Source organism: Drechmeria coniospora, chromosome 01 (assembly GCF_001625195.1).
Source record: "Drechmeria coniospora strain ARSEF 6962 chromosome 01, whole genome shotgun sequence".
Classification (NCBI taxonomy): domain Eukaryota; kingdom Fungi; phylum Ascomycota; class Sordariomycetes; order Hypocreales; family Ophiocordycipitaceae; genus Drechmeria; species Drechmeria coniospora.
In genome coordinates, this window is record NC_054389.1 from 3,953,268 (window position 1) to 3,971,430 (window position 18,163).

Sequence of the window (18,163 nt, forward strand, 5' to 3'; positions counted from 1 at the left end):
AACGATTACGACCTTGGTCGGTTGCGGGCGTGCCTTTGTGGGTGGGTGGGTGGTGGTGGGTGAAGTGTGAGTTGAGGGGCAGCAAACGGAAGAAAACGAATGCAGCGCACCGAAGGGCGACGGAGGGGCACGGGCGCCGACTATTTGGCGGCAGAAGTTACTGCTTGGAATGGTATTGGTCGGTGGCCAAAACCCCACTGGTGGGCGGAGCGGGAGGGCAAATTGAGAGAGGATGCGACGGCCTGAGAAATTAGGTGTGAACTCTGTCTGACTGTTCTTTCCACTAGCGTCCGAGCGAGAGACTCATTTGTCGTTAGCGTCTTTTTTGCTGTCAAGTGTATGCAAGTATTGCAAGTGCTTGCAAAGAATGAACCTGTACATGTACAATGCCATTCAGGTGTTCGCCTGCGACTAGTAAGTACCAGTACTTACGCTTACAGGCAGCGAGGTACCAGCAAGTTCTACTAACCAATTACAAGTACTCCGTGCTTGTAGGCACGAACGGCATTGCTTGTGGTTGCCTATAGGGGCTTTGCTGGAAGCCTGGGGTAACAGGGGACAAGAATGAGTATTCTCTAATGCATATATCCATGCGTGGTGCGAAATTTGACGCAGCACTCGCTTGCTCGCACAGTATACCGTACTGTAACTTGCCCATATCCTTTCCGGATCCTTCAGTGATATGTCGTGTATACAGTGCAAAATTCCGGCATCGTTACTGTAGCATCCACCCGTCAACGTAGAACCTGCACTGGACGTGGGCACAGGCAACAGTGTCAGCACTAGAAACGTAAGAGTAAGTGCTCCGTACAGTAGTTGTATTCATACATCCTGAGTGCGGTGAGTATTATTACCGTACGTGCCACTCTACCCCGAAAATGTATATCGGTTGTACAGTAAGTAATACATTGCATATTGACATGTAATTACAGTACTGTAAGTACTGGCGGTGTACGGGGTATTTGCTCCGTACTGTACGTGCATGTACAGTACTGCACGGAGTACTTGTTACCGTTATCTCGTCCAAGCACTGCACTGTATGGCTTGTACCGTACAGAGTTCTGGACTCCGTACTGCCCAAGTACAGTACTTAGTCTTAGCTGTACTGTACATGTAATACACCGAGGAATAATAAAAATACTAGTTGGTCTTACCTACTATTACTGTACTACAGCAAATACTTCTACTAGTACAAAGAGGGGAACAACCAGCCTCGGCTGCCCTCGTACTCGTTCGACCACCAATCACCAAACCATCAACCAACGCACGAGGTCGAGGCAACCCTCACCTGCTCCTTGCGTGACAGACTTTCTTCTCGACCCGACGCAGCCACTTGTCTGCTCCGATCCTATTCACCCGACGACACCTTGTCGATGGAGCATTTTCCGTGCACAAGCAGCGAAGAAAAGAGTGAACGCAGGAAAGGCTGGTGCAGGTTCCTCCGGTAGTGATAATTTACCCTCGACCTGAATTTTTTTTCGCCATGGGCGTCCACTGCTACATCTGAGTTGCCTCCGAGATGGCACACTTCCCTCGCCTCTCTCCCCATACGCTGCTGCTTCTGCTTGATGAAACTTGGCAACGAAAGACTTAAGCCTCTTGCCGGATCGGTGAAGCCGTTGCGCCCGTGACCGCAGCCTCTGCAGCCTCAACACCTTCTGAGAAGCACTGACGATGACGTACGAACCCGAAGAGTTCTCGCCGGCGACGCCGCCCTTCTTCGAGGACGGCGCCGGCGACGTCTGGGTTCCCCTCTACCGCCACTCGTGCACCTTTGGTCCCGACGTCTTCGTCGAAAAGATGGACAACATGATTCGGAACCCAAACCTCAACTCCAGCTGGCTGTTCCGCGCCGATATCCTCCACGACGATCTAGAGGGTGTCGTCTCCGCCTCGCCGGACCTTCGACCTGTCGTGAGAGACGTCAAGGGCATGCGATGCCACCGAAGGCTCGTCCGGAAGCTGATACCGAGAAACGACCGGCGCGATGCGCCCCTGGACCAGACCTGCTCGTTTCACCACGAGGACTCGTCCGACGAAACGCTGCGGTCGCTGGTCCTCTATCTGCCACACGCCTCTTCCGGTCCTGAGCTGCCCTTTTACCACCCCCATGTCCGCGGAATCGCTCACTTGCACGAGTGGGATCCCGTGCGACAATCTGGTTCGATATCGATCCACTTCCTCCCCTTCGAGCCCGAGCACCTCGACGATCCCAAGACCCGCCGGCCAGCCTACCACCTCCTTCACATCCTCCACAAGCACGGCCACGGCGTGGGATACGTCAAAAAGGTCCACCACGACATTGTCGTCCCGCAGGCTACCTTCCAGGACCGCTACATGCAGCTGAAGAACAAGTACGCCCGCGACCTGGTCCAGGGTTGGGCCGAATCCACGGACCCGGCCAAGCATGTTTTCGAGGACCTCGCCATTGCCTCCTTCCTCATCGGCCTCTGGGAGGACATGTTCAAGGGCGGCAGCAAGTTTCCCGGCTTCGTCGACATCGGCTGCGGCAACGGCTTGCTCGTCCACGTCCTCAACAAGGAAGGCTATGCCGGATGGGGCTTTGATGCCAGGGCGCGCAAGTCTTGGGCGCAATACCAGAGCCCCGTGCAGTGTTCCCCATCCGGTCAGTCCTTGGAACAGCGACTGCTTCTGCCCAGCGTCGTCCCCACGCAGAGCGACAGCGCGACACCAGAACTCGACGGCGATCTCGTTCACGACGGTGTCTTCCCCCAGGGAACATTCATCATCTCCAATCACGCCGACGAATTGACGCCTTGGACCCCTATCCTAGCCGCCCTCTCGCGTTGCCCCTTCCTCATGATTCCCTGCTGCAGCCACAGGCTCACGGGAGAAAAGTTTCGTGCGCCGGCGCCGCGCGACAAGTCGAAATCCAGCTCGACGTTTGCCTCTCTCGTCGACTGGGTGACACGCATCGGCGAGGACTGCGGCTGGCTGATCGAGGTGGAAATGATGCGCATTCCCAGCACCAGAAATATCGGCCTCCTGGGCAGGACTCGGGTCAAGGACGCTATCGACATTGACGTGGACGCCATCCTCCGAAAGTACGGGGGGGTAGATGGCTACTATGACAACGTGGCGAAGCTGGTCAAGGCTGGGCCGAGAAGTCATTGATGATTGCGTCGCACCGTCGCCTCGGGAGCCCATGGCTTGTGACGAGAATAAAACGATGGCGAGGGCAAGTGTAGGAATAGGGCAAGAAAGTGACGATGGACAGCATGGCGATACCCAACACGAGGAAACAAGAGCGCAGGAATCCCGTAGAAACCGGCGTGGCCAGTTGAGCGCAACGATGAGGTGAGATCGGGAAAGGTGTCCGCTCGATTGATTACAGATGCATCTACCAAAAACTCCATAGCAATGCAGCCAAACTGCTGAACGCGCCAAGGCTCACAGTTCAACCCGACATTAGGCCCGCATGAGGACGCCAATCTTGCGCCTACTCATGCCGTGCTAGTTTGAACACCCGTCCAACCAACTTGTCGTTCCAAACACCTGAGGGGACGTTAAGCAAAGCCAACGCTGAACAAGACCAACCATACAAAAAATGTGACATCCGGCATGAGTGTAGAGCCTGCGTCTCGTTCACGCACGTCATTGGAACAGATTCTCTCGCATCAAACTCCGCTCCGTACCATCGTTTTCCATACCATTCATTCGGCGCGAATCGCTTTGGAACTCATGACCTTTGTCCGTCACTCCTCGTCATCTTCCTCGATGACGGCAGGTGTGCGCCGTTCTGTGCGTCTCTTGGGGCGTCTGTGCCTGGAGCTGCTGATGTTACTAGCCGAATCATCGGGCATTATGTCCGCATCGTCCATGCACCAGTCGTCATCGCTTCCGCCGTCGGCCTCACCCCCAGCCTCCCATGTGGGCCGTTCATCCGCACCGGTCTGGCCGTTGTCAGGGCCGGCGTTCCGGGGCACGCTCAGGCGTCGGCGGTTTTGGATGTTGTGCATCAGGCCGGCTCCTCGCAGTCGCAGGGCCGTGCGGACCATCTCGGCCTTTTGATGCAGCTTTTCAAACGCATCCTCGAGCGTTTCCATGCCAAGGTATATTTCCCGTTCGATGGCGGCGGCGGCTTCCATCTCCATCTCCTCGTCGTTGGACACGGGCTGCTTCCCACCAGGAAGGCCAGACGATGCGAGGCTGACAAACGACGCCGGTGAGGGTTCCTGCGCAAAGTACGGAGAGTGCGGATTTGCATTTCTGAAGCCCGTGGCCGGTGGTGTCTGGAGTCCCGGGCTCATGGTTGATCGGCTTCCGAGGTACGCGCCGGCCGATGCTTCGGACGTGCCGCCGTCGGCGTCGGCGCCTGACCACAGGAAACCGTCGAAACGGCCCGAGGTGAGGATCTCCCATTCCGAATTGTTGATGCTGGAGATGGTGACAAGCAGGTCGTGCGTGTGCGGGTTCTTGACGAGATACATGGCCGACTCGGCATCGCGCGGTGCCTGCTGCAGCCGGTACAGCCGCTGAAGGGATAGACCGCACTTGACGATGAAATCGCTGCGAGTCTGGAAGCCAGGGATCGAGCCGCGCATAAACGACTTTAGCTCGCGAGATCCGGAGAGGAGGGCGCTGAAGTAGGGTCGATCCTTGGGATCCATGCTGGTCAAAACGGCAAAGGCCAAGGTCTCGTCGTCGACCTCCTGAGGGAGAGGCACGGGCGATCCGCCCGTCTTGTTCAACCACTTGTCGACGGCGGACCTGACCTTTTTCGACTGGCGAAGGTAGTGCTCCCTGAATTCCTCGGCAATGTCGGGATCCATGTTGATGGGAGACTCGGGCCGACGGGGCACGTCGGCCGAGTCCTCGGCTGCCTTGGTACCAATTTCTGCGAGATCGAACGGCGGCCACGGCGGTAGCTCGACGCGGCCGCAGACCCACTCGAGGACGTCGCCCCAGTTCAGTCCTCTGTGAATCTCGTGGGATCCATCGCAGACGACGCAAGCGCAGCCGTGCGGGGGAAGGTCGCGGGAGAAGACATTCTCGAGCCTATCGAGCAGACGGCGTGCGACGGAGCGATGGCCCGTGGCGACGGCGATGGAGCCTTGCCTCGAAACGACCGTCGCATACTGGTCGAGAAGGTTGAAGAAGGGCGCGAACAGCGTCTCGGCGCCGTTGAGCGGCGAGCCCGAGCATCGCGCACCGGTTGGCGGCGGCAGGACGGACAAGAAGTGTTGGGGGACGGTATAGGCGAGGCCGCCATTTTGCAAAAGGTAATCGACTCGCGGTGCGTCTTGGACATCGAGGGCCGGTGCCGAGGCGGGAATGGCATTGTTGAATGGACCGTTGGCTTCTCCGACGACAGGTCTCGGCGCCGGCCTGTCCTTGCGATGCATGGAGGGAAACTGGCCAGGCGGCGTTGGCGTTCTCGGGGATGAGTCTTGGGCGCTCGACGGCGAGGATTCATCCTCCGGAGGGTCGTGTCTCTTGGAGCTGGTTCGGATGGGTGCGGAGCGCTTGGTGGAGTGACGTGAGGAGGCTGATCTCAGCGAGGACGAAGATCGGAGTCGTTCGTGCGACGACTTGTTCTTCGAGGACTTGACGTAGGTGGCCTGGCTGGACGAGGCCGACTTGCGACTCAGCTTGGAGACTCCATCATCGTTGCGAGAAGCAGATTTGGCGCCGGCCTTTTCCTTGGACAGTCTTTCAGCCCGTCTCTTGTCGGACACGAGATCTGTCTCGGGCGGACTAGGGGGCCGCGACGATTTTTTCGACGTCGACTTGGATCGGCGCTCCTCGTTGCCAACATCCGTCGGCTCCGGGGTCAACGGATTTGATTGCTTCGTGCCGGACAAGTCCTCCCGGCTATGGACCGCCTCCTTGCTGTGGGCCTTGCTGAAGGTAGGGTACGGCAGGGAAATCCGAGGGGTCATCAAGGAAATGTTGGACAAGCTGGCGGCAAGGTCGCTCGTCGACGCTGGCCGCTCGCTCTTGTCCTTGTCCTTTTTGCGATGGCGTTTCGTCGACGACAGAGTCGAGTCGGCGTCGGCGGCATCTCCTCCCAGCTTGCTACGTGATGTCTTGGACGATCTGTGGCGATGCTCGCCATCCTTGTCTGATTTGCGGTCCGCCTTGGAGCGTCGAGTCCTGTCGCGAGAGAGATTGCTGGCGGCAGCGTCGACGACGACGTCACGCTCTTCGGACGGCATTTTCAGGACATCGGGCAAGCTTTCGGCGGGGGAGGGGGGGAGGCAGGTGGCACGAGAAAAGAGCTCGAGAAAAGTAGCTCGAGAAAGTAGCTCGAGAAAGCTCCCGAGAAAAACCGGGTGGATCGTCCTCGCAGAGCAGCTCGAGAGGGCGAGATGATCTGCCCACGCGGCAGCGAGGGGTGGCTGGGATTGATGACGATGGTGGGGAGGTGTGATGTGGGTTCGAGCTCACCGGCTCGTGTCGAGCGGCAAGGGAAGCCTTGATTCAGGGGGAACGCAGCTCCGGTGAGCGAGTATATCGCCGTCTCAGACGAAAGACCAGGTCGACATATGACCAGGCGCACTGTGGAGGCGGCGAGAAATGGCCGCCCGGTTGAGAAAAACAAGCGGCCAACGACGGGGCGGATGATGACGGCTCGACGCTGTTGATGGGAGCTGCGGACGGGAAACGTGGATGGGAACTGTGGATCGACGGTGGTGGAGGTTTGCAGGCGCGCAGAGGCGCGAAGGCAACAAGAACCAAACGACCCCTCCCTCTCTCCCAGCTTTGTTGACGCCGATGGGGCGAACGGAGGGGCAACAGGGATGTAGCTTGGTGGCTGGTGGCTTATTGTACGGGTGCAGGGGCTGTACGGATAGGTTCTGTACTAGTACTTCGTACTCTGTAATAGGTGCTGTATTACTGACAATTACTGTACTGTAGGTGTGGTGTTTGGAGTACCTAGTAGGTACTAGGTAGGTAGGTACTGTAGGGTACAGGTGGCGTATACTCCGTAGCTGCACAAGCATCCGCTGCAGCTTGTAGTGGAGGTCTAGCTGTAAAAATTCAGGGCGCGATTGGCTCGCCGATGAGCCGCAGCGTGCGCTGCTCCATTCAGCAGCCGTCCTCGTGCTTAGGTAAGTATGTACTCTGTACTTTTACAGCACTTGTAGAGCAGAACAGTACTCCGTATTCTGTGCGAGTCTCACTGACTGTCGAGTCTGCCGCCACTGCCGCCGCTTCGCCAGGACAAAAGGACGGTAGTGCTCGTGCTCTGGTTGCCATCTGCACAAATACCTTGCTCGTCGATCGCTTTGTCGTCTAGCCTTGGTGTCACTTCGCCGGTCGGACAAGGCAACAGCCGGGATCAATCCTCTGCGCGCGATGAATGTCGGAAGCAGATGGTGAGTGAGCAAAATGGAAGCTCGAGCTTAGCGTATTGAAGTAGCGATACATGTGCACTTTGGTGCCTCAGGTCCAGGTTGCGGCCCGACGGCGGCCCTCTCCAGCTCTCCAGTACACGTGCATTTCGGAGAAGCAGAGAAACAGTCACGTGTGCAGCGCTTGCCACTGTCATTGGATCGATGTGGCTTCCGTTCATCGCTGCGTACGCCCCAATACACATATTGCTTGTACGAGCGAGCATAGGAGAATCGGAAAAGTGACGAGCACAGCCACAGGCGGCCTATCGGATGACTTCTGGCATCCCCCCCCCTCCTCCCCGTCTTCGCTGTCAACCCATCGGCTCGCCGCGAATACATGTGATACATGTGATGCGCATGCATGCACGTGGACTGCTGGTCATCCGAGTCCCTGTTTCGTCGCACGAAACCGTACCGCTTGCCTTGCCTTGCCGGCAGGTGGCTAGCCCCCCCGTCGAGCACATCTCGACTCCATGCTCGCCCTCCTTTCGATCGAAGCCCGTCCCAGCCTCGCTCCGCGGCCGGCGTCTCGCCGACGGACGCCAGAGCAGAGCTTCGTGATGGCATCGAGCGAGCGCACGCGCTCATAACACATGGCATGATGGCATCAAACCCGATCGAGCAGGCCGTTGCTCTCGAGCAGCAGGATGATCTCGTGCACGATCGATCGGACGTTCTGCTTCTCGAGATCGACCACCAAATCCGGCTTGGACGGCTCCTCGTACGGGTCGTCGACGCCGGTGAAGCCCTTGATCTCGCCGGCGCGCGCCTTCTTGTAGATGCCCCGCCGGTCCGTCTTCTCGCAATACTCCAGCGGGGTGGCGACGTGGATGAGGAAGAAGGGACCCGACTTCTCGATGAGCTGGCGCGCCTGCCGGCGGGCGTCCTCAAAGGGCGCAATCGGCGCGGCGATGACGGCGGCGCCGGCCTTTGTGAGCTCCGAGGCGACAAAGGCGATGCGCGAGATGTTGAGATCGCGGTCCTGCCTGCTGAAGCCGAGCTCGGACGAGAGCTCGTGGCGGACGGTTTCGCCGACGAGCATGGAGACGGGCCGGCCGCCGCCCTGGTTCAGCGTGGTCTGGAGCGCGCGCGCGATCTGGTCCTTGCCGCAGTTCTGGTAGCCCGTCATGAAGACGGTGAAGCCCTTCTCGCGCGGCAGCGGGTTCTGCTCGCGCAGCACCTCGACGACCTCGGGGTACGAGAACCAGGCGGGTATCTCCTTGCCGGTCCTGAGCCGGTTGCGCAGCTCGGTGCCGGAAATGTTCATGGTCCGGGTGCCGTTGGGGATCTCGTCGGCGGGCATGTACTCGTCCTTGTCGGGGATGTAGATCATCTCCTGGAACTCGACCATCTTGATGCCCAGCTCGTCCTGGTACCTCTTGACGAGCTCCTGGGCCTCGTAGGGGCCGTAGTGGTCCTTGCCGTCCTTGTTCTTGCCCGGGCCGGCGTGGTCGCGGCCGACGATGAAGTGCGTCGCCCCGTGGTTCTTGCGGATGACGGCGTGCCAGAGGGCTTCGCGGGGACCGCCCATGCGCATGGCCAGCGGCAGGAGGGCGAGGGCGGCCATGCTGTTCGGGTACCGCGCCAGGAGGGCCTTGTAGACGCGGACGCGGGTGAAGTGATCGATGTCGCCGGGCTTGGTCAGGCCGACGACCGGGTGGATGAGGACGTTGGCCTGCTGCGAGCGGGCGGCGCGGACGGTAAGCTCCCGGTGGGCGCGGTGCATCGGGTTCCGCGTCTGGAAAGCGACGACCTTTTGCCAGCCAAGCTTGTTGAAGTGCGCTCGCAGTTCCGTCGGCGTGACTGCGGCCGAGGAAAGGAACAACATCGTCAGCGTAGGCCGCGGCAGGCAGGTCGGGGTGGGGGGGGCGTGAGCGACGTACAGCGGAGATCGAGGAAATCGTAATGCTCCAGACGATTGATGGCCTCGAGCTCACCGCCGACGTACGTGTCCCGGGCGACGGTGAAGAGATGCTTGACGCCAGGGTGGGTGTCGTCGTCGCTGCCAAACACCTGGACGGCTTCCCTGATCCTGAGGCGCGGCGGGCCGTCATTAGCACATAGGAAGGACGAAGAATGAGCGAGCCATGACCGAGGTCCATGACCGAGGCCCATGACAGGAGCGGATGGACGGCTGCTTACTTGTCCGGCCGGTACAGGTCCTTGACGGTCAGGATCGCGAGGTTGCGGTCGTCCCGGGAGTCGCGAAGGGTGATTCTCGCACCAGGCTTGATGCCGAGCTCTTTGATCTGGGTCTCATCCACGTCGAGGGTGATGGGCATGCTGAAAAGGTTGCCATCGACGAGCCGGTTATTCTCGACGACTCTGAGAAGCTGTTAGTCTGCGGGCGCCGAGTTCCAACGGTAGTCCATCATGTCACCACGTACCCATTGTAGTCCTCTTGCGACATGAAACCTGCCGACAAGCCGTCACACGTCAGCTTGGCTTGCACTCATGGCGAACAAAGGCCAAGGCGAAGAGAGAGCGGCCAGGCGAGGGTTCGAACGCCAACGCTACGGCTGTTTCGGCAACGAACCTTGGAGGGGAGAAAAGCCGCCGTTGAGGATGAGCTCGAGATCGCAGAGGTGACGCTCGCTCAGGACGAGGGCAGGAAGCCTCTCCGACTCTATTGAGAGCTCGGCATGACGTGGCAGGTCGCGGGCGAAGAGATCCTTGAGGACGCCGCCGTGAGGAGAGTTGGCCATGGTGGTGAGGGGGGAGGCGGGAGGCGGGAGATGGTGGGCGTCTTTTGGGGGACGACTCTGCCGCCGAGGTGAATGGGACGATGATGTGCTTATATCGGTCAGTTTCCGAAGCCGGAGCGTCTGTCTGCCTCTAGCTTGGTCCAATGTCAATCACGCAGCAATCACGCAATCAATGGTGGGGAGAAACGAAAGGAAGCTCGGGATGGCGTCGTTGCGGGCAGCAGGTGTACAAGTGCAATGCCATGTATCTGTACAAATACGGAGTGCGTGCTTGCGAGGAATAATATATTGCTACTTCTGTCTGTGTAAGTACATGTACCTACTATAGGAGTATGTCTCGGCGAGGTTCGGAGCACCGCGAGCATTAATGCTGTGCCTTACGGGTGGGTGCAACGAAGCGGAGTAGCGGCAAGACAGTGGATCTGGAGTGCATCGGGGAGATGTACTCCGTTACTTGTACGATGGACAAGCACCTGCTTAATAAAGGTACCTAGTACTCCGTACTCCGTACCCAGTCCTACAGCAAGTACAGTAGATGTACAACTACATGTAGATAATACAACATGTACATACATGTATGTGTACTTGAGTACGAACACACGTACGTGAAGTACTTACATCTACAACTACTTGTTTGTTCGTCCAAGTATGCTTTGGTGCACTACGACAATTATATGCCTGAGCCAGTCAAGATGCGTGCAGTGCAGTTCATCATGCTCATGTGTACAACGGCAAAGCTTTCATCCGTCAAAGGAAAGTCGGAATACAACAGACCGAGCCTGCGTCATTTCCGTACCCCGACCTTGCCATTCCTTGGGTTCGGCAAGACGATGGCGCAATCGGCCGGTTGAACGTTGTGGCTGAGACGGCGCCGACACAAGCTGCTGAAGCTTGCCACAGTCTGCGATTCCTACTCCGTACAGTACGTAGTAATACTAGAGTTGCGCAGGAATATACCTACTGTAGTACACAAGTAAGTATACAGTACCTGCGGAGTAGTAGGGAGTAATGCTGTACTTAAGTACTTGTACTCCGTAGTATCGGCACTACTTCGTTGTAGTAGTATAATACCTAATTAATCACATCTACTTGTACATGCAGGTACCTGGCTACTAACAGCATCTCCTGGTGCGGGCCCGCCCCACTCACCGTGGGACCATTGTGCTCCGGCCAGACGGCCTTATTCTAGATCATTTTGGTGGGAACCAGCGGCCCGACGTTGATGACGTGCTAGGATAGCAGGCTGGCGAGCTCCCTGGCAGGGAGTGGCTACCTTCTGTCGCACCAGATAGGCGAGACTGCTTTGCGTTTCGAAAAGACCATGAATAGAAGTGAGAAATTCCACACTGTTTCCCTGCACCTCCTGCATACTTGTAGGTATTCATAGTTGATCTGTGCTATTTGCGTATTCCAACAACATGCAAGTACTGAACATGTTCAAAGCGGCCCTACAGTACGGAGTACTTGTCCTTGCACGGAGAGCATGTGTACGGAGGACAGCAAGTACCTTTAGGTTGTGTCCGATTGACATGGGCATGTATCAAGGTATCTCGTACACCTACTTCCCTAGTAGATGCACATAAGTACAGTGAGTGTAAGTAGGTGTGCAAGTACACCTAAGTACTTGTCCTCCGTGCTGTAATGAGTACTTACAATAAGTACATCCCGTTGGTCGACCGATCTGTTCTCCGTGCCCCTTTCTCCGCATTTCGTGTACCTACAGTACTTACAACTACAAGAAATAATACTCCGTACTCCGTACGGAGCACCTCGGACTTATACATCTACATGTACAAGTACAATTTCTTACAGAAGGCTGCGCCGCCTACATCGCCCATTCCGCCGTCGATCGATCTTGGGGGATATTCGAGGGAGATGTAGGAACAAGTAGTTGTGCCTGTGCATACATGGGCGAGCACGAGAGCATCGTCGTTGTGCAAAGTCTCGCGATCCATCCACCAACCCCAACGCTGCCGCACCAATGTTGGGTGAGGGAAGCCGAGATCCGACCGTGGTCGGTCCATCGCTTCCTTCGTTTCGCTCCGTCGCTGGCGGATGCGGATCCTCCGTTCGTTCATATACTCAAGTACATGTGTACTTGTAAAGGTGCCCCATGTGCACAAGCATTGTGACTGCTTAGTACCTAGGTACAGTAGGTAGTATTCGACACTGTAAACACAGTACGGAGTACTCCGTACGTACAAGACGATAATTTTGGCAGTGCTACTACTAATACAAGGTGAATTGACACTTTTTGCGACCCACTAATTATACCAATGCCAAACGGCTCCCCTACATGGGCGGCGTAAAAGCCTAAATCACGGCATTCCGTCTTAGAAATCCCGCCTACCCTGGAGGGGACGGAATCTTCCTCCCTCGGTTAGGAACCGAACGCCAATCCTCAACAACAGCATGTTCGCACAACTTAATCGGGCCATGGCCCAGGGCTGGAGTAAAATGGCACGCACGGCGTTCATTGTCAATTCCGAACCTGAACTGTTTTTGCGTCACACATGTTCACATACATACAGCACACATGCTGATGCCGAGAACCAACCGCAGCGGGTGGGTGCACGGAACAATGCCTTCATGTAAGGCCCAGCATAGTCGGAGCCTACATCCGATAAACCCCCGCCCCCCAAAAAACATCAATATCGATAATCTATTCTCATTATTATGCAAGCTGCGACTAGCTACCATGTAGGGTGCCCAGTGACAAGGTCGTCGTGCTTTGAGCACTCCTGCAGACCAGCACCCAACTGAGGAGTCAAAGTACTATTGAATCAACTTGTAGGATGGATGCTCGTCGACACAGAGAAAAGAGTGCGAGGACACAACATTGCTAGACGCAAAGAGGCAATGGGGGTCAAATAATCCCGAATGCTGACGGCTTTCCGTTCATCATTCCCTGCACACATCGACCAGGTGTATAAAAGGTATATTAGATGCCCGCAAAGTGTTTGTGTAAGTACTCGAGGTAGGTTGCTCAACGGTACACACGATCGTGGCAGACCAATCAAGTAATATTAATAGACTGTCATTTCACGGGCGCTAGCGGGATGGCGCCATCGATTAGGTGGCTGAACTTGGACGAGCCTCGTTGACGCCACAAACATCAACCACATACGGCTCCTGAAACTCCGAGTCCCAAGGCAAGAGACACAAGGTCCCCTACTTCCTGCCCTGTATTCACCACTTGTATGTGGGAAACTGCGACCAGTCATGGCAAGAAAACACCGGTTGACAAACGGAAGGAGCGCATCACCGCCCATCATGGGTCCAACCCGGTGGCGAATGAGGTACTGGAGCAGGACGAAACAATCCCACCATCGTCGTAGCCGTCTGGTTCCTTTGTTTTCGGAAATTGACAAGTCTACGTCGGCATTCTCACCACGCAGCTACCTTAATATTCTGGAATTTGCAAATCCATTCAAATATCGAAAAAAAGAAATAGAGAGCAAGAACTCGACTGCCACCGGCTCTCACACGGCCAGCCATGACCAAACAGTTGTCCTCCAAGACCATCGTCCGCCTACTACTCTCCATCTCCATCTCTTGCTTCGTATCAAACGTGCTCGCATCGGATAATAACCAAGATCTCATCACCGGCACTGGTATAGATGGCAAGACCCGCCGACTCGACGTCAACCGCCTCCCTGACCTCTACACGGGAGATTTTGACGATTGTCACGACGGCGGCAGCTTGGTCAGCGTCACCAAGTTCGACGGCGCCTACTATGCCGATAACCTCACGGTGCTGTTTCATCTCGATGGAGCGACGAGGATAAGCAAGGAAAGGGTCCTCCGTGCGACCGCCCAGACTCCTTTGCCAATGCTTTGTTCTCCGTCCTTGTGATGGGGAGTCCGCTAACCCATATTCGAGTCCTCCAGTCCGCCTCACCGTCGAGGCCTACGGGAAGAATCGATTCAACATGACGTACGACCCATGCGAGGCCAACATCACGACCATGTGCCCCATACGCGGCGACGTACCAATCGCCGCCGTTGCCGTCCTGCCCGTCGCACCGAACCAGGCACCCAGCATCCCACCGATAGCCCTCGACATACCTGACCTCGAAGGCTTTGCGCGCCTTCAAATAATCGTAAGCTCGACGGAGACGCAGATTGCTTGCTTCCAAGCCGTCATCACCAACGGCAACACCTTCTGCCACCCGAAATCCGTCGCCGCAACCATGGCCCTCTCCACCCTCTTCGCCGTCGCCGCCACCTTTTGGACAGCCATCTACGGCGTCAGCATCCCTCGCACGCAGATGCACCATTCGCACTCGTTTTCCCTCCTCCTCCTCGTGGACGTTTTTCAGTCCATCTTCTTCTCAGGAGCCCTCCCCCTTCGCTGGCCCAGCATTCTTCCGGCTTGGTGGAGTAACTTTGCCTGGTCTGCCGGAATCGTTGCCAACGACGGCCTCGTTCGATCCATCAGCTCCTTTACCGGCACCGTCACCGACGTCAGCGAGGTTGGAGGAGCAGGCTCTGCCCCGGTCAACAACGGAGGCGGCCTGGCGCGAGGGGTGTACAGTCGATCGATGGCAGACTTCAGCCGACGTGCCATGTACGACGCAGGCAGCCCCTACCATCAACCGTGGCGTGGAAGCCCCCGCCTCCCAGCTATGCCCATGCCCGGCACGTGGCACGGATTCGGTGCCACCTTGTCTCTGCTGAACGTGCCACCGCCTGACGCATTCCTCGTCTCTCTGACTTGGCTGCTCATCCTTCTAGCTGGCGTCGTCTTGTTGGTGGTCCTTGCGAAGCTCATGCTGGACATGCTGGCCAAGGCAAGCCTGCTCAAGATGGACGCATTCGAATTCTTCCGCTCTCATCTAGCCGGATATGTCGCTTCAACTCTCCTTCGAATCCTTCTCATCGCCTTCTTCGCCATCACCGTGCTCACCATGTACCAATTTTCTCTGCGTGGGCCCGTCGGGCCGACGGCCGTAGCGGCCGTCGTCTGGGTCACGATGCTCCTTGGATTGGGTGGCATGGCAGCCTACGCCTGCCACGTTCAACTCCGACCCACGAGGTTGGAGACTGGTGTGGATGCTGTGCGATTCGAGCGCAGAATCTTGATGAGGACTGTTCCATCCATCGCCTTCGAACGAGGGAGCCGCATGGGCGAGGACGACGCGACCGACGGACGTCGATCGTCGGAGACGTTGCCATGCTTCCGCGTCCGATCCAAACCGGGTGATCCCAGCAAGAAAACGGTGGAAAAGGACAAAAGCGTCATGGGGCGTTTCGGATGGCTCGTCGCGAGATATTGCCACACGAGATGGGCCTTCTTTGCCGTCCACCTCGCCTATCTTTTTGTCAGGGCATGCTTCATCGGAGGCGGCATCGGCACGCCGCCGGTCCAAGCGTTTGGCCTTTTCTCCCTCGAGGCTCTCGCCTTGCTTGGTATGATCAAGGTGAACCCGTTTGAGAGCAACTGGAACACGGCTACCGCCGTCTGGATGCTCTCCACCTCCAAGATTGTCACGGCATGCATCTCGATTGCCTTTCTCCCGGACTTTGAGGTCGACCGTATCGCGGCCACGTGGCTGGGCATCATGATCATTGCCGTCCAAGGATCCTTGGCCGTGGCTGCGCTGGTGCTCATCGTCGTCGGCATGGTTTCGACATGCATGTCACGCTCGCGAAACAGGGAGCGGTGTCCTGAAGCTCTCGACCAAACGCGCAGCGGTTGTCATGAGCACGTGGAAGCCCACGCAAACGACCCGTCGGCACCGGCAGAACACGAGGCGGCAGCGGACGAGCCGATGCAGTCGCGATTCAAAGTGTGGGGGGTTCGACGTGTACCGAAGATTGGAGATGAGGATGAGGATGAGAATGAGGGCGGAAACGAAAAAGAATACGGCGGGCGTCCTGGGCCGGCCGGTGGTACTCCTTCGGCGGCGAGCGCGGCGGCGAGCGCGGCGGCGAGCGCTCGACGTAACCGCCGGTCCAACATGGCGAGTTCACGGTGCTCGTCCGGCGGCATAACCCGCGCGGCACGGGTTCACAGCAGGTCATGGAACACTGGAGACTTGGTCTTGTGGGACGAGGAGATGAATCGAGGCGATGCGAGTCGCCACACATGCAATCGCTCCCTCTGGCTGCCGCACAGCTCCCCGCCCCTGCCGCACAGCAACGGCGACTCGTCGGGGGCGACGATGTCACCAAAAAGACCACCCATTCACCCCCTGGAGGAGTTGTTTGAAGAACCCATTTTGAACGCCGCCGGCGAGGCCATCAGCATGTCACAGGTGCCATCCGCCGGCTCCGAGGACAGGCAGGTGTCTTGGGCCGGCCCCAGCATCCCTCCGACGAGATCGCACAGGAGAACTGTGAGGCTCATGAAGGGATGACCAACAACGAAGAGGCTTGCTGACGAGCAGTCTGGAGTGGGAAAGGAGGGGGGTGTCGGGAAGGGGGGGAGGGTTGGCGAAGAGAAACAGCGGGCAGTGCGTATTCGCCTGGTGTGCAACAGCGCGGAATACTCAGTAGCCGTGCGTAGCATGGGTCGGATATTTGCATAAATCAAGGTCGCTAGTACAAAGTAGGGATATATGAGTACCGGTACATGTCATGTGGCAAGCTTGCCGAACTTGGGCTTCATTACTCCGTACTCCGCACTTGTATTCCCTATCACGGGACTGCGGGTCTTACTGCTCCACCGCTGCTCGACGATGCAGTCGACAACCTCGTTGATGAATGGTAGCGGAGGGCTTTGCTAGATTCTGCAGCTCGATGCCTCTCCTAGTGTTTGCCGCTACCAGGAACATGTTGTTCGGAGAGAGCTGCTTATTTCCTGAAATGCGCAAATGCAGTAGATTTGTACTCGGTGGTTGTCGACGACAATGAGGCCCACTGGGAAGCGGCATAAGAACGTTCGCCTTGCCTTGTCCGGCCACCATTATGGACTCGCAAGGGAAGCTTGAACGCTTCTATCCACCAGTGGTGATGTGCAAAGGTACTATTGTTGTGCTGCGTCCCACGGTACCGGCACGCAAAGTTTGCATGTACATATGCTACTGCCTCTTTGCGTCCCACGGCACGAGCCTTGGTATCTATGCCGCTAATTCTACCTCAAAATGATGCCACGCTTTATAAAAGTACATATCTACTACCTAGTGTCAAGTAAAGGATCGGTCAACGCGTCGACCCCCTTCGCAGTTTCTGCTCTCGAGGCCACGCACAGCTGTGTGGTCTTGAGAGACATGCCCTGTGACAGGGGTGACTCTCCAGAGGACACGGTAAGAAATGAGTACGAATTACCTGCTACCATTTGCATCAAATACCATCTGAATCAAATACCTTATGCATCAAATTTGAAATCTCCAGTCGGATTCCCAATGCAATTCAGGGTCGACGATGGCCAGCTCGACGACAGCCAATATCTTTGGGCTCGGGAGAATGCTGCTCGAGAGGGGGAGGGAGGGAGGGCAGCGAGGATGAATGGATGGATAAATAGACGTACCTATATGGATGAATGAATCATCCGGCCTTGATAGAGTGGAGCGGTGAGCTGACATCATGAGTCAATCGAGTGCGGCAGTTTCTCAAATGCTCCGAGGCAAGACCGGCAGGACTGAGCCAACCCCCCTCCTTCCCTCCTCCACCCCTCTCCTATACCCCTTACCCTCTCCTCCTCTTACCCTCCACTTCTCCAACCATTTCCCTCTCTCACCCTCCAGATCTCCTCCAATCCTCTTCTATACACCCCCTACCCTACCTAGATCGACCGTCTGATTGTCGCTACCGCTAGGTACTGTCGCCGCACGCCTTGGGGTGCCGTCTGCCGGAACATTCCGCCGACGAAACAGAATTTGCGCATGAAGGAGGCTTTTCGTGCCACGAGACGTCGACTGCCAGCGATGGCGACCTTACCAGCGACGCCTACAGACCCCCCCCCTGGCACGACGGAAACCTTGGTTGTCGGAGACTCGGATGTCGGAGCACGACTTTCGCAGCTTTCGCAAGCCCATGTGCCCGTCCCGCCTTGAGATATTGAGCGTGCCGGCACCCTCTTTGGTGTTATTCTTGTTATTTCTCGCGGAGAATGCGGCGTCGGATCAGATGCAAGTCAGGTGCTAGATCGGC

At 57.1% G+C, this 18,163-nt stretch overlaps 4 protein-coding genes across 4 annotated transcripts; 2 read left to right on the forward strand and 2 right to left on the reverse strand.

Moving 5' to 3' along the window:
- Nucleotides 1-1,674: 1,674 nt before the first annotated feature.
- On the forward strand, nucleotides 1,675-3,135 carry DCS_00951 (tRNA -methyltransferase; the record flags this gene model as incomplete). Its single annotated transcript, XM_040798286.1, has 1 exon — nucleotides 1,675-3,135. One exon carries the CDS (start codon nucleotides 1,675-1,677, stop codon nucleotides 3,133-3,135), a length of 1,461 nt encoding a protein of 486 aa, XP_040659169.1.
- A 581-nt stretch (nucleotides 3,136-3,716) lies between these two features.
- DCS_00952 (5-Methylcytosine G/T mismatch-specific DNA glycosylase) lies at nucleotides 3,717-6,179 on the reverse strand (the record flags this gene model as incomplete). The annotated part of the gene is made up of 1 exon (XM_040798287.1): nucleotides 3,717-6,179. One exon carries the CDS (start codon nucleotides 6,177-6,179, stop codon nucleotides 3,717-3,719), a length of 2,463 nt encoding a protein of 820 aa, XP_040659170.1.
- A 1,789-nt stretch (nucleotides 6,180-7,968) lies between these two features.
- DCS_00953 (Sulfate adenylyltransferase) lies at nucleotides 7,969-10,066 on the reverse strand (the record flags this gene model as incomplete). Its single annotated transcript, XM_040798288.1, has 5 exons — nucleotides 7,969-9,164; nucleotides 9,245-9,393; nucleotides 9,504-9,686; nucleotides 9,749-9,776; nucleotides 9,898-10,066. The coding sequence occupies 5 exons, from the start codon at nucleotides 10,064-10,066 to the stop codon at nucleotides 7,969-7,971; spliced, it is 1,725 nt and encodes a 574-aa protein (XP_040659171.1).
- Nucleotides 10,067-13,562: 3,496 nt separating this feature from the next.
- DCS_00954 (TRP-like ion channel) lies at nucleotides 13,563-16,428 on the forward strand (the record flags this gene model as incomplete). Its single annotated transcript, XM_040798289.1, has 2 exons — nucleotides 13,563-13,872; nucleotides 13,958-16,428. The coding sequence occupies 2 exons, from the start codon at nucleotides 13,563-13,565 to the stop codon at nucleotides 16,426-16,428; spliced, it is 2,781 nt and encodes a 926-aa protein (XP_040659172.1).
- Between the last annotated feature and the right edge of the window lie 1,735 nt (nucleotides 16,429-18,163).